Raw genomic sequence first — 13,213 nt, forward strand, 5'->3', positions numbered from 1 at the left:
AGACTCACAGGAGCATGAGCTCACACAGAGCAGCTGCATACCTGCTGGATGATGGTAGGCGGGTGTGGGTGGGTGTGGGTGGGTATGCTTCCTGTGAAGTCAAAGAGCACTCAGAGTTCGGACACACGTCTCCCTAAACCGACTGCTGGTCAGAATGAATTGACCAATTAAGGCTGTGTGGGAGGGGCCGAGATGAGGCTGTCACATGATCAGCCTCAGTCTGACCGCTAATCACAGTCCAGCGCTTCAGTGTGAGTCTGCAGCAAAAATCAAACACACACACACACAAGCTCGTTACCTCCGTGCGCAGGTGTGCACGTTCACGCGGATTTGTGGTAAACGTGTCACAGCGCGCAGTCAGCAGGCGGCGCTGCAGCTCCGTGACTGCGGACAGAAGCCGGGTCCAGCCCCGCCCCCGCCTCTCCAGCCTTCATCCCGGTCGGAGGAGGATGAGGAGTCCGCCGCGCGCTGCTCTGTGACGAGGCAGCTTCAGTGGAACGAACCGGAGTGGAACCGCCAGAGCCCGGTGAGTCTGATCGATCCGTCCTATCGGTTCGAAAGCGTTACTATGATCGATCCGCGTGGGTGAGGGTCTCTCTGACACGCACACACAAACACACTATCCACGCTACTGACGATAGGAGCCAATCAAACACCGTCTGTTTTTGAGGAAGATGATGGTGATAATATCCGACCCTGACGTCATCGGCTATTGATCAGCACACACACACACTGCATTTGGTCACGCACTCATTTCTGCAAGTGTGCGCGTTACTGCAAGTGCACCTGTGAGACATGACGTCATAAGTCTTGAGATATCTGCAGACAGCAGTGGGTTCTGTGGGTCACGTGGTTCTCCGACAGGAGTTCTGGAGTAGATCAGCTGATGATGAAATTGACATCACTCTCACCTGAGTGGACTCCTGGGAAGTGTAGTCCAGACTCGAGGCTGGAGGAACCGCGCACACACACACACACACACACATACACACACACACACACACACGAGGATGTTTTTATAACTCAACTGTTAAAATTAAAGCTTCAAGTTTGCATCATTAGGGGCGTGGCCTTTCTGACTCACAGATAGCTTCACCTGAACTGGACCTCTGGACTGTGTTTGTGCTGTTAGAGCAGTTAAATGACATCAGTCTGTAGTAACAGACAATCCAGGAAGGACTCTGATTGGCTGTCACTGATTAACAGGTATCTATCGTACAGCTTTAGAAACAGCAGATGGTAGTTACAGTAATCTGATTACATTCTATTCATGGCTGTGTGAAGGGATGCACGACCTCCCACTGTCTCCTAGCAACAGTAACCATGGTGCTGTCTGTGGGCAGCAGAGCATAATGTGCTGTTTCCATGGCGCTGCCTCTGAGATAGCATTCACACACACACAGATTCCTCTGCACCACTGAGGACCGACAGCCAATCAATCACTGTCGGTTACTGAGGATGATGATGAGGGTGATGAAGGTGTAATCTGAGCAGTTTCCCGGTGAGAACTCAGCACAGCTGGGGGTCAGAGGTCAGGCAGTGATGTCATGGTGCATGACTGTAATCACCTGTTGTTGTACATGAGAGGAGCTGCTGTACTAGCTGGGCTCACACTCTGCGATTTTTGGCCCATTTTGAGCCGATTTTTGAGTCGTGCGACCGTTTTGGTGATCGGCCCGATTTTGGCCTTCATCGTGCGTCGTGTAGTATACGTGGGTTAACGAGACGCGATTAACACCTCACGACCGTCGTGAGCGTGTCACCGTAGCTTCTCACACTGCGCACGCGCAAACACATAAACGTCGGTGAAAAAGACGGAGAAGCACAGCAGTGCAGCGTGTGATCTGGACACAAGCGATGGAGGCACTTGTAGAACTTTCGCTCATCCGAGCCTTTTCCATGTGGCCTCACAAAATCATCACGACCACAACAACCGTGAAAATAGTTGGATTTACGTTGCTGCTCAATCACAGCTGCCTGATCAATGTTTTTCATTAGCAATTTGGCAAAGTTGATGGTGTGTGTGTGTCTGTGTGAGTGAGAGACAGAGAGGGGGAGCGAGCGACAGATTACCTTCATGTTATGGACGCACAGTGTGAGCACTCAGGTCGCATCAGAGCATCGGGCCGTATAGTGTGAGACCTGCATCGTGACCTACGAACTTCTAACCCCTGCGAGTCAATCGTACAGTTTGAGCAGGAGCTGAATAACGCGACTGAAAAAAAATCGCACAGTGTTTGCCCAGCTTTAGTAGGAACTCACTGATTTGATCTGATCTCATAGTTTTGATCAGTATTTATCAGCAGAGTCTGAAGTTGATTGAATTCATTTTATTTATAGAGCATTAAATCCTAACAATAGTCACCTCAAGCTGCTTCATACTGTAAAGACTCATAGTAAAACCCCACAATCGTACGGCGCCCTGTGTTTGTTACCTTATGTGTACCTTATATGTGTTTTGTGTTGTTTTGGTTGGAAGCATCAAACGGTTTTTGAGGCTGCGCTGTTGTGATTTATCTTAAATGATGTTGAATCCTAAGAGGAACTGTTAAAGTCAAGTCAAGTGGCTTTTATTGTCATTCCAACCATGTGCAGTGGTACAGTGCAGAGTGAAACGAGACAGTGTTCCTCCGACACCCTGGTGTTACATATGACATATAACTGATGAACACAGGACTTAAAGTGCAACAAAACGAGACGAGACAGATACAAGACAAGAAATGTGCAAAATACTGATCGTTGTGCAAAAAGTAACTTGGTGTCTATAGCTGTGTGTGTGAGATACTGCAGATAAGTGCTTGGTAGTAACATGTGCGAAGGTGTGTGTGTGTGTGTCATTCCAGTCACTGAGTGTTCAGGAGTCTGACGACCTGGAGGAAGAAACTGTGTCAACATGTAAACATGCGACCAGTTGGGGTGAGAGAAGGAAGACAGGATAAAGACATGCTGTGGAAGAGAGACAAAGATTAATAACAAGTATGATTCAATGCAGAGAGGTCTGTTAATATATAGTGAGTGAAGAAGAAACACCCAGTGCATCATGGGAATCCCCGGCAGCCTACGTCTATTGCAGCATCACTAAGGGAGGATTCAGGGTCACCTGGTCCAGCCCTAACTATATGCTTTAGCAAAAAAGAAAGTTTGAAGCCTAATCTTGAAAGTAGAGATAGTGTCTGTCTCCTGAATCCAAACTGGAAGCTGGTTCCACAGAAGAGGGGCCTAAAAACTGAAGGCTCTGCCTCCCATTCTACTTTTAAATACTCTAGGAACAACAAGTAGGCCTGCAGAGCGAGAGCGAAGTGCTCTAATAGGGTGATATGGTACTACAAGGTCATTAAGATAAGATGGGGCCTGATTATTTAAGCCAATGAAGGGAAGCCAAAACAGGAGAAACCTGTTCTCTCTTTCTAGTCCCTGTCAGGACTCTTGCTGCAGCATTTTGGATTAACTGAAGGCTTTTCAGGGAGTTTTAGGACTTCCAGATAATAATGAATTACAGTCGTTCAGCCTGGAAGTAATAAATGCATGAACTAGTTTTTCAAAGGAGCATCAGCGTTTAAATGAGAGAGAAACAGGAAGTGATCCGTCTCTCTGTCTCCAGGTGAGCCATGCCGCTGGTGAAGCGAATCATCGAGCCTCGGTACCTGTGCCGCGGCTCTCTGCCTGATGGGGTCGCCAGTGAGCTGGAGTGCGTCACCAACAGCACGCTGGCTGCTGTCATCAAACAGCTGGGAGGACTCAGTAAGTTTCGGTTATCGTTGTAACTCTGGTTCTTGATGAGGGGACGAGCTGAAGGTTTCCGATGCTTCAGCTAACCTCCATGCACTCTGCATTTACAGTTTAATAAAGTTTATTCAATGCAAATCATGTGATGAGATCATTCCTGCAGTGAGACACCCTCGATGCGCAAACCCTTTCTGTTCATTTTGCTTCTGTTAGTAGCCTAAGCCACAGCTAACCAATCAGCTTAGTGCAGCCAGGTAAAAACAGAGAACCCAGTATCACAGACTGTAAATAAAGATGGAAGTAGATCTCTGAGACCCAGTAGGAGAGGACTCCTCTGGTCTCAGTGTGACTGAATAAAACAGGAAGTTTATTTTTGTGGTCATACTGAAGCAGGAATCGCTCTCATCACATGCTAAAAACACGTGGAGTGAAGCTCCGCCTACAGCCCAGGTGTGGGAGTCCAAACACACACAAACACTTCCTCTCAAAAGCTTGACTGTCAGTTGTGTGTGAGCGTTACCTGTGTGCAGGTGTACACATTCATCCTGTCACTGACAGAAGCTCGTGGTGAATGTTTGTGTTCCCAGCAAACTGAGCTCAACTTCATAAAATCAGATCAAAGCCGTAATCGTTATGAGTGGCTCTGCTTAACGGGAGCATGGGTGCAGGAACAGCTCCTGGTCGCTCGTTAGAGTTGACCTTTAGGGTCGTTTTCTGTGGATGGAAGTCTGTGTGAGCTCACTCGGTCCACGGCGTAGTAATAACATGTTTTACTTCCTGATGATGGCATGCAGGTCGCCATGCGGAGGACATTTTTGGCGAGCTGTTCACGGAGGCTAACAGCTTCTACCTGAGAATGAACAGCCTGCAGGAGAGAGTGGACCTGCTGGCTGTGAAGGTCACTCAGCTGGATTCCACCGTGGAGGAAGGTTGGTGAGAATCACTGCCCTCAGATCATGTGACCATCCAGCGCCTCCACCTGTTTATAGATTCTGTATCTCTTCCGTGTGCTTCCAGTCTCGCTGCAGGACATCAATATGCGGAAAGCTTTTAGAAGCAGTACCATTCAGGACCAGCAGGTGGTGTCACGGAGCTCCATCCCTAATCCAGCGCTGGAGATGTACCAACGCTGTGACAAGCCACCACCCCTCAACATCCTGACAGCCTACAGGTTAGTTTAAACTCCGCCCACAATGTCCTGCAGGTTGTAGGCGGAAGAGTTTAAATTACTTGCAGGTAATTTTAAACTCAGAGTTTTTGTTGTTGTGTCTGCAGGGACGACAAGAAGGCTGGTCTGAAGTTCTACACCGACCCATCGTACTTCTTCAACCTGTGGAAGGAAAAGATGCTGCAGGCCACCGAGAACAAACGCAAGGAGAAGAGACGGCAGAAGGTTCATCCATCCATCTATCCACGCATCCAACCACGATCATCCATCTATCCACGCATCCAACCACGATTATCCATCCATCTATCCACGCATCCAACCACGATCATCCATCCATCTATCCACGCATCCAACCACGATCATCCATCCATCTATCCACGCATCCAACCACGATCATCCATCCATCCATCCACGCATCCAACCACGATCATCCATCTATCCACGCATCCAACCACGATCATCCATCCATCTATCCACGCATCCAACCACCATCATCCATCCATCTATCCACGCATCCAACCACGATCATCCATCTATCCACGCACCCAACCACGATCATCCATCCATCTATCCACGCATCCAACCACCATCATCCATCCATCTATCCACGCATCCAACCACGATCATCCATCTATCCACGCATCCAACCACGATCATCCATCCATCTATCCACGCATCCAACCACGATCATCCATTCCTCTATCCACGCATCCAACCACAATCATCCATCTATCCACGCAGCCAACCACGATCATCCATCCATCTATCACGCAATCAACACCATCATCCATCCATCTATCCACGCATCCAACCACCATCATCCATCCATCCATGCATCCAACCACAATCATCCATCCATCTATCCACGCATCCAACCACCATCATCCATCCATCTATCCACGCATCCAACCACCATCATCCATCCATCCAACCATAATCATCCATCCATCATCCATGCATCCAACCATGATCATCCATCCATCATCCATGCATCCAACCATGATCATCCATCCATCTATCCACGCATCCAACCACCATCATCCATCCATCCAACCACGATCATCCATCCATCTATCCACGCATCCAACCACCATCATCCATCCATCTATCCACGCATCCAACCACCATCATCCATCCATCCAACCATAATCATCCATCCATCATCCATGCATCCAACCATGATCATCCATCCATGTATGTGAAAATAAGGTGCTGCTTTAACAGGTCATTTATTTCTAGGAGCAGAGACATGTGGAGGAGTCCTCAGGGCGGGAGGTGAAGAAGGTGAAGTCATTTGTGTTTGGTTAAAACTTGTTAAGTCGCATGTTTTGATAAGTTTGTGAACTTTCATTAAATCTCATTACTTGTCATTACTGTTTCTCTTGGGAAGGTCCGGAAAGCGCGAAACAGGCGGCAGGAGTGGAACCTGATGGCTTATGACAAGGAGCTCCGCCCAGATGCTCGAGTCACGCCATCACCTCACCATACATCTGACGGCTCAGTGTCACCCGACAGGTAAACACCTGCATGTTCACACCTACTTCCCAGTCCAATAAGCTGACATCAGAACTTTAACTCCTCCCCCAAAGGTCAGGGATGTCAGATGACCTCTCCTTCCCGGCCAGTCCTCACCACGATGGGCATGATAGAAAAGATCATGCTGACATGGCGACCAGTGGGTCTGGGCAAACTCAGTCATTGGACCGTGCCCTCAGACCCACCTCCGCAGTATCCGCGGCAACCGCTCGCCAGCACTCTCTGGGCCGCAACCAGCCGCATCAGCATCACCATCGCCCACAGCCGCTCACTGGCCCAGCCAATCAGAACGGAGCACGTTCCAACATGGCAAAGGAAGCCAAGTAAACACACACACATACGTTCAAATTATAATCACTATCATTATGCACATATACATGTTTGACCTTTGACCTCCATCCCTCCTCAGTGATCATCAAATCCCTCCGGCCCCTCCACCGCCTCCACCTCTCATGCCATCAGCAGGACAGGTGGTGTTTCCAAACAGCTCCATCCACATTGCTGCTATGGCAACACCATTGCACCCTGCAGCTGTGCCTGGTAACCAAGGTAACAAGCACCCGGCTATTTTTTGGTTTCTGATGGCGCTTTTGCGTGTCCACGTGAAATCAGGAGCTCCTGCTCTTTTCTATCCACAGGTGGCACTGCTGCCCAGCCCCACCCCTATAGCCCCTCCCCTCCACCACTACCCCCAGCTAACTACATCCCCTCCCCCTCCCGTCCTAGCAGCCAAGCTCCCTCCTCTGCTGCTGTGCCCCCGGTGCCCCCGGCGGCGGATGGCAGGAAGCTAGCCGCTGGACTGAACGTGCCAATGAATGACGCCCGCAGTGACCTCCTCGCCGCTATCCGCAGAGGTCAGTCAGGACGCAGACAGTTCACAGATTATAGAGGTGGTCACTGGGTGACGCTCGTCTGGTGTGGGCGGGTGTGGCCAGGGTGACCTGGTGGGTGTGGTCCGACAGATGTGTGTGTGATCTGGTGTGGATTGGTGTGGTCCTGCGTGTTGATGCAGTGTCTCGTGTCTGCAGGGATCCAGCTGAGGAAGGTTCAGGAGCAGCGCGAGCAGGAAGAGGCCAAGAAACGAGAGCCGACAGGAAACGACGTTGCCACCATCTTGTCACGACGTATTGCCGTGGAATACAGCGAATCAGAAGAGGAGTCTGAGCCTGAGGACCAGGAGTGGTCCGACTAAGGAGGAGGAAGAGTGCGCCTGACAGGAAGTGACTCATCAGAGAGCCGAAACTTCTTTCTTGTTTTCCTGTTTGATGTTAATGAGTCAGCGTGGCATCCAATGGTGTTTTATGAACCTGCTGATGGTGACACGCAGAAACTTTATTGACAGCAGCAGGTTTAACAGACGTTACTCAGAAAATGAACCCTTGGCACAGCGCCCCCCTTAGGACGCCGACCGTCTGTGTTCGTGATGAAACAAAAGTTGACCTGGATTTATGTATCACTTTGCTGCTTGGACATCAAATGTCATCATTTTCAATTTATCAGAACTTTTAAAAATACATTTTCAGTTTTTAATATTTTTGTTTTTACATTTTATTTTGTTTATATTTTATTCTTCATATTCTTTATATTTGTTGCTTTAGTTTTTATATTTCTTTTATTTCTTCTGTTATGATGCATCTTGTTCTACAGTGTGAGATGCAATGTGATGACATCATAGTAACTACTGACATCATGCATAATCATCCCTGCTGCTGTGGAGAGGGGGCGTGTCCTCCCTGTCCTGTACCATGTGTGATTGGCTGTTCGTGCCGTGCTGTGTTTCTGTGACCTGCATGTGGGTGAAAAAAAACTGAAAATAGACAGTTATAGATAAAATCAAGACTTGATTTTTGTGATTTATTTCAATCATTAAATATTTAAAGTCTCTTTTTAAAACTTGTTTTATTAGTTTTAATCTTTTAACTTTATGCATCAAGGAAAAATTACATTATATGCAACGGTCTTTGACTTGAAGAAATGTGTTTAACATTTAAACCTATTTCCTGCATATAAAATAACAATATTTGTGTTTACGTTCACTCCTTCAAATAGATGCAAGTAAAATACAGCAGGAACGCGTTACCTCACCATACATCTGTCTCCTTTCCTCACCTCCTGCTGAGGACTTAGGAAAAGAGAAGTGGAACGACCTCACACTCTCTCTCCTTAACGGTGTGAGGCCGGATGTCCGCCGTGTTGAAACTACAAACGTGCATCGTCCTCTGTCTCAGCGTGTTCTGTTGTTTGGTGGAGGTCATATAAACAAGAACAGCCTGTGTAAATGTCCTGCACCGCAGAGGCGGGGATTTTAAAGCCGGAGGAACATTTAGGGTCCGATTTACTGCCTCACAGAGACAAACACAGAGTCTGTGCTGACAGCTGTGAACAGCAGCACTTTGGGCCTTATGCATGTGTTTGCTTCACTCCCAGGAGAGAATTTTAAACGTCGCTTCAAACTCTGTCACACACAGTTTACTGCAAACTGCACGAAATCTGCCAGTGCGTCACATTGTCTCAATATTGCCCTGTGCTATTCAAACTAAGTGCTGCACACATTCATGCGTGTGCCACAGTAACCATAGTAACAGAGTTCAGTTTGTAATGATGCAGCTCTCCTCGGGATAAATCGGAGCGCCACCCAAGTCCTAATCCTGAGACCTTTGCACGGTGCTCAGAGGTATTTCTTCTATCAGACTGATTCTCCTGAACATGAGCTCACACTGCATTATTTTGGTTAGTAGGCTCTTCTGTGTTTTTGAGTCACATATTCTCTCTGCTGATTCTTACTGAAGCCAACTGGCTGCATTTCTGTATATAAATTACAATACAACTATAAAATGAAATCCATATCATGTTCTTATATCTTCCTGCTGTGGAGGTCGTTCCCTGTAAAATTCCTCCATCATCACTGATCCCAGTTGACCTGAAGTAAACAGACTGTAACACAACAAAAGTCATTACTAATGAACGCTCTTCATGCAGGAACAACTCAACAGGAAGTAGTGACGTTCAGGGTTCAGCTGCTGATAAAAACTAGAAATACATCAGCAGCTTATGGCTGAAATGGAAAATAGAACGTTATGATGAACGTTTACATGATCTGCTCTGGTTATGTTTTTCATGAATGGTCGGATGGGATGGCGTTTTCTCCTCTCCTTTCATCGAGGATGCTTTGGTGTATCCTACTCTAAAGGGAGCACTAAAGCTCCTTTCCATGGAGTTTGGAGAGGTGGAACAGCTCCGATCATGGTCACGTATCTCAGTGAGGAACACACCCACAGTTTCTGCTGAAGTCATCGTTACAGCGAGCGACGCTGGTTTCAGCCTGATGATGACATCAGGTGTGTTGTTGTTTAAAACGGGTGCAGTGTACACCTTTTCACACTTTTGATTCTGTTCACCTGGACGCCGAGTTTTCAGTGGTGGATCTGCTTCGTCATTTCAGCCTTACCTGGATCATCGGGCATGCATCGAGACAGAGGAATGTTTTTGTACTGTTAAATAAAGTTTTGATACAAAGCTTTGATAATGAGGAAGAGTCAAATTTACATTCATCCATTTATATACTCGTCTCAGTTCTTCCTGTGGGGGCAGGAGAGTCCAGTACTGCAGTTATTTCCCACAGAGAAGAAGAGCAGCCGCCAGAGCGGAAGTGAGAAAAATCAGCGGGAGCGGAGCGGCATTTCTGTTTGAGTACCGCCGGGTTAAAGGTCACGCCGTCACTGACAAACACACACACAGCCGGGAAGAAGCTCCGAGAGCCAACTCTCTGCTAACCAGCGGCTTCCTGCTCGAGTGAGTCTCTGCTCCTGTACGGAGAGACCTTTGTGGTGAAGGCGGAACAAGCGGCTCAGCTCCGGTTACAGTCCGGTACCGCCTCACGTTGCACTGCAGCCCCTTTTCCATTTGTAGCTGCTCGGCTCGGCTTTCAGGGTTTTACATTCGGTCACAGTTCCTGATAGTGATGGGCAGATGAAGCTTCATGAAGCACTGAAGCTTTTCATCCAATTGGTTCACCCCAGCGCAAAGCTTCTTGAAGCTTCATTTGCTCTAGCAGGACACCTACTGGACGTAAAAATATTAGTTGGCATGAATTTGAAGAGTGTGGCCTTTTGCACACAGCCTGTAAATGTCAACAACAAAAGGAGTGTGTAAAACATGTATATTGTAGTGATGCAGCATACTGTGTATATTTATACTGGCAGTATGGAAAATGATCATTTCCTGTGAGGTGAGGTGTGGTTGGGGTGTGGACAGTGGTTGTGCTTTTGTAATGTTGAGGTATGGACAGCTACAGCCTCAGTCCTGCCTGTTCACATTTTATTCTGTAAAAACTAAATTTTCACTGCTCTTATGACCTTTTTAGTGGGGAGAACATAGCTAGGATTTAATGATTTAACAAATCTTTTAAATCCTTTGTCCTCCACAATGCTAAATGGCTGGGAGTCCTCAATCAATAAAAACAAAGCACAAATATAAATATCACACACGTAACTTATTACAGTTGTATAATATTGTTATATCATTTAGTAACATTACTGCATGCTATATTATCATGGCATTTGATGGCTCACCTGGTCTTGCTCCACAATCGTTGTTCCCCTTATTCTCATGCAAAGCTCTGTAGTGCCTAAGCATGGATGAGGTGTTGTTGGTATATCCCAGCTCCCTGGCACATAGCAAACACCTCACCTTGTACAAAAGTCAAGACAGCTTAACATAAATTGTATTGCACCATCAGTATTATGAAAATACATCTTCTGTAGAAATTTACATACCTTGTTGGGAGGAATAAGATCACAATGTTCCCACACAGGGGAGGACATCCTCCTCTTCTTAGCTGGCTCCAGTCTCTCCTCACTTTCATAAACCTCCAAACTGTCTCCAAACTCTCACTAACAACTCTCCATCAAACACCTACATTTTGAATTAAGTCTGAGGGGTTTATATTTCTGTCATATCTCGCGGCAAAGTTCGAACCACTTCCTGAACCAGTCACGTGGTACAGCCGGGCAGCGAGGCTTCGGACGTCATCATTTTCAGCTCCTCCCATCAATGAAGCAAGCCTCGATACGCGCATCGCGGAAACGCCCCCTCCATTACTCGACACAAGCTTTGAAGCCTCAATACAGAACGTGACATCACTAGTTCCTGGTACTGTTTTAGTACCTGCTCGGACGGGTTCCAAGCGATCTGAGCAGGTATTAAACTATTACGTCATCGGACTGCATGCCACTGATTGGCTGGTCAGTGGCGTCACTCGATAGGTCATGAGAACATCTACTTCACAAAAAAAACGAGAGAAATGTGTTCTGGGAATCCATCCGACCTCACAAACCATCCTACCTGTTGTTTCTGCGCATGTGCACAACACAAAATTAAGTGGCAACCCGTCCTATCTACTTAAATTTATGCTGGAATTATTGTGTGACCGCAGGAATGTACGCTAGGACGGTTTGCTCCAAGAAACAACGCCGTGCTCCCGGAATCTGACAAACAGCCCCCGCATTCGTGTCACATTTTAATTAAGATTACACGTTGCTATAACAACGAGCACCCATATTAGATGGTACTGGTTATAGTGGAAACCCAGTGGAGTCGAGTTGTGGCGAGTCGAGCAGGCACTAATGCAAAAGGGGCTAAAAAAACCTGAAAATGTTTCATACGTCTGAAAAGTGCGTCCTGTTTGGGTGCGCTTGTTTTGCAGACATGGCGGTGCAGGTGCCGTGCCTGTCGTTCCGGCAGCCGTATGCCGGCCTGGTTCTGGACGGGGTAAAGACGGTGGAGAGCCGCTGGAGGCCGCTGCTCGCTCCACTGGAGAACCAGACGCTGGCGGTCCACGTGGCTCAGCGTGACTGGGAGGGGTCGGAGTGGAGGGCAGTGCTAAGCGGCCTGCTGGGGATGGACAGCGCTCAGATTGAGGCACTTCTGGAGTCCGGGGAGCGGTTCGGCCGCGGCGTGGTGGCAGGTTAGAATCACTATTTACTCTGCCACATTTACACATCCCTGAACGAACCCTGTGGTCTCTTTTAGGATTGGTGGATGTGGGCCGGACCTGGCTTTGCCCCGCCTCCCTCCAGGGGAAGGACCTACAGTGCCTGGAGCAGTCGGCCGTGCTGATTGGTCTGCAGGAGAAGCACCTGACTAACCTGTCCAACCCTCGCTGGCTGAAGGCCCCACTGAGAGCTCCGGGAGGTCGCGACCTCTGGACCATAGAGATCCCAGCAAAACTGTTACCGTGACAACACATACGTAACCTACCCGAGCACCGAGGCCGGAGCGACTTCTCTGTCATAGTACATTGGTTTTTACAGCTGATCATTGATCTGTGATCAGAGCGGTGGCGCTGACCTCAGATCAGGTCACTGTGATGTCATCAGCACACCTGATTTTTGGGGTCGAGCGAGGTCTTCCATCTCTGAGGGTGGGGGTCAGACCAATGATCTGAGCTCCTGGGGCCGTCGTCCCGGAGCACCAGAGTCTTCACAGCAGCTCGATAAAAGTCCAACCTGTCCAGTTCTTTGTTTCTTTGAAATGATGGAACCCGTCTAATCCCAGATTTTTCGCTGCAAAATAAGTGAATGCATTTCACTCCTTAGACTTGTCCTACTCACTGTATGTTTAATTTTGTTGATGTGTGGGGGTTAAAACGGCAACTGTTGCCGGTGGGTTAATAAGGACACCTTCCAAACGTCCAGTGTTTGTGTAAGTAACCTACCTGTGGTGCTGTTATCAGGCGGCTGTATGTTACACTGAAATTAAAAGGTAATATTTTGCTATGCTTGT

At 47.8% G+C, this 13,213-nt stretch overlaps 2 protein-coding genes across 5 annotated transcripts; both read left to right on the plus strand.

Annotated features, from left to right (window-relative positions):
- The first annotated feature begins 153 nt into the window (after nucleotides 1–153).
- Nucleotides 154–8,323, plus strand: LOC120720358 (wiskott-Aldrich syndrome protein family member 3-like). Of its 2 annotated transcripts, XM_040010011.1 has the most exons (12): nucleotides 154–526; nucleotides 2,844–2,916; nucleotides 3,602–3,741; nucleotides 4,521–4,655; nucleotides 4,744–4,897; nucleotides 5,002–5,119; nucleotides 6,134–6,178; nucleotides 6,285–6,409; nucleotides 6,484–6,753; nucleotides 6,840–6,979; nucleotides 7,069–7,284; nucleotides 7,459–8,323. In XM_040010011.1, exons 3-12 carry the CDS (start codon nucleotides 3,609–3,611, stop codon nucleotides 7,620–7,622), a joined length of 1,500 nt encoding a protein of 499 aa, XP_039865945.1. In that variant the 5' UTR covers nucleotides 154–526; nucleotides 2,844–2,916; nucleotides 3,602–3,608; the 3' UTR covers nucleotides 7,623–8,323. The 2 variants fall into 2 exon arrangements, with proteins under 2 accessions (XP_039865945.1, XP_039865944.1); XM_040010010.1 differs by lacking the exon at nucleotides 2,844–2,916.
- Nucleotides 8,324–8,963: 640 nt separating this feature from the next.
- On the plus strand, nucleotides 8,964–13,208 carry zgc:110222 (uncharacterized protein LOC550336 homolog). 3 transcript variants are annotated; one of them, XM_040010017.1, is made up of 4 exons: nucleotides 8,967–9,768; nucleotides 9,873–10,222; nucleotides 12,135–12,395; nucleotides 12,461–13,208. In XM_040010017.1, exons 3-4 carry the CDS (start codon nucleotides 12,137–12,139, stop codon nucleotides 12,667–12,669), a joined length of 468 nt encoding a protein of 155 aa, XP_039865951.1. In that variant the 5' UTR covers nucleotides 8,967–9,768; nucleotides 9,873–10,222; nucleotides 12,135–12,136; the 3' UTR covers nucleotides 12,670–13,208. The 3 variants fall into 3 exon arrangements, with proteins under 3 accessions (XP_039865953.1, XP_039865951.1, XP_039865950.1); XM_040010019.1 differs by having other exon boundaries at nucleotides 8,964–10,222; nucleotides 12,104–12,395; XM_040010016.1 differs by having other exon boundaries at nucleotides 8,967–10,222.
- The last annotated feature ends 5 nt before the right edge of the window (nucleotides 13,209–13,213 follow it).

The sequence above is a fragment of the Simochromis diagramma genome, unplaced genomic scaffold (genome assembly GCF_900408965.1).
Source record: "Simochromis diagramma unplaced genomic scaffold, fSimDia1.1 OVJJ01000578.1, whole genome shotgun sequence".
Lineage (NCBI taxonomy): Eukaryota > Metazoa > Chordata > Actinopteri > Cichliformes > Cichlidae > Simochromis > Simochromis diagramma.

Excerpts from the sequence above, each read along its gene's own strand:
- zgc:110222 (XM_040010019.1), top strand. The coding sequence starts at position 12,137 with ATGGCGGTGCAGGTGCCGTGCCTGTCGTTCCGGCAGCCGTATGCCGGC. Across the intron at positions 12,396-12,460 it reads CGGCCGCGGCGTGGTGGCAG|GATTGGTGGATGTGGGCCGG; the intron begins GTTAGAATCACT and ends GGTCTCTTTTAG.
- LOC120720358 (XM_040010011.1), top strand. The coding sequence starts at position 3,609 with ATGCCGCTGGTGAAGCGAATCATCGAGCCTCGGTACCTGTGCCGCGGC. Across the intron at positions 3,742-4,520 it reads CAAACAGCTGGGAGGACTCA|GTCGCCATGCGGAGGACATT; the intron begins GTAAGTTTCGGT and ends GATGGCATGCAG. Across the intron at positions 4,898-5,001 it reads AACATCCTGACAGCCTACAG|GGACGACAAGAAGGCTGGTC; the intron begins GTTAGTTTAAAC and ends TTGTGTCTGCAG.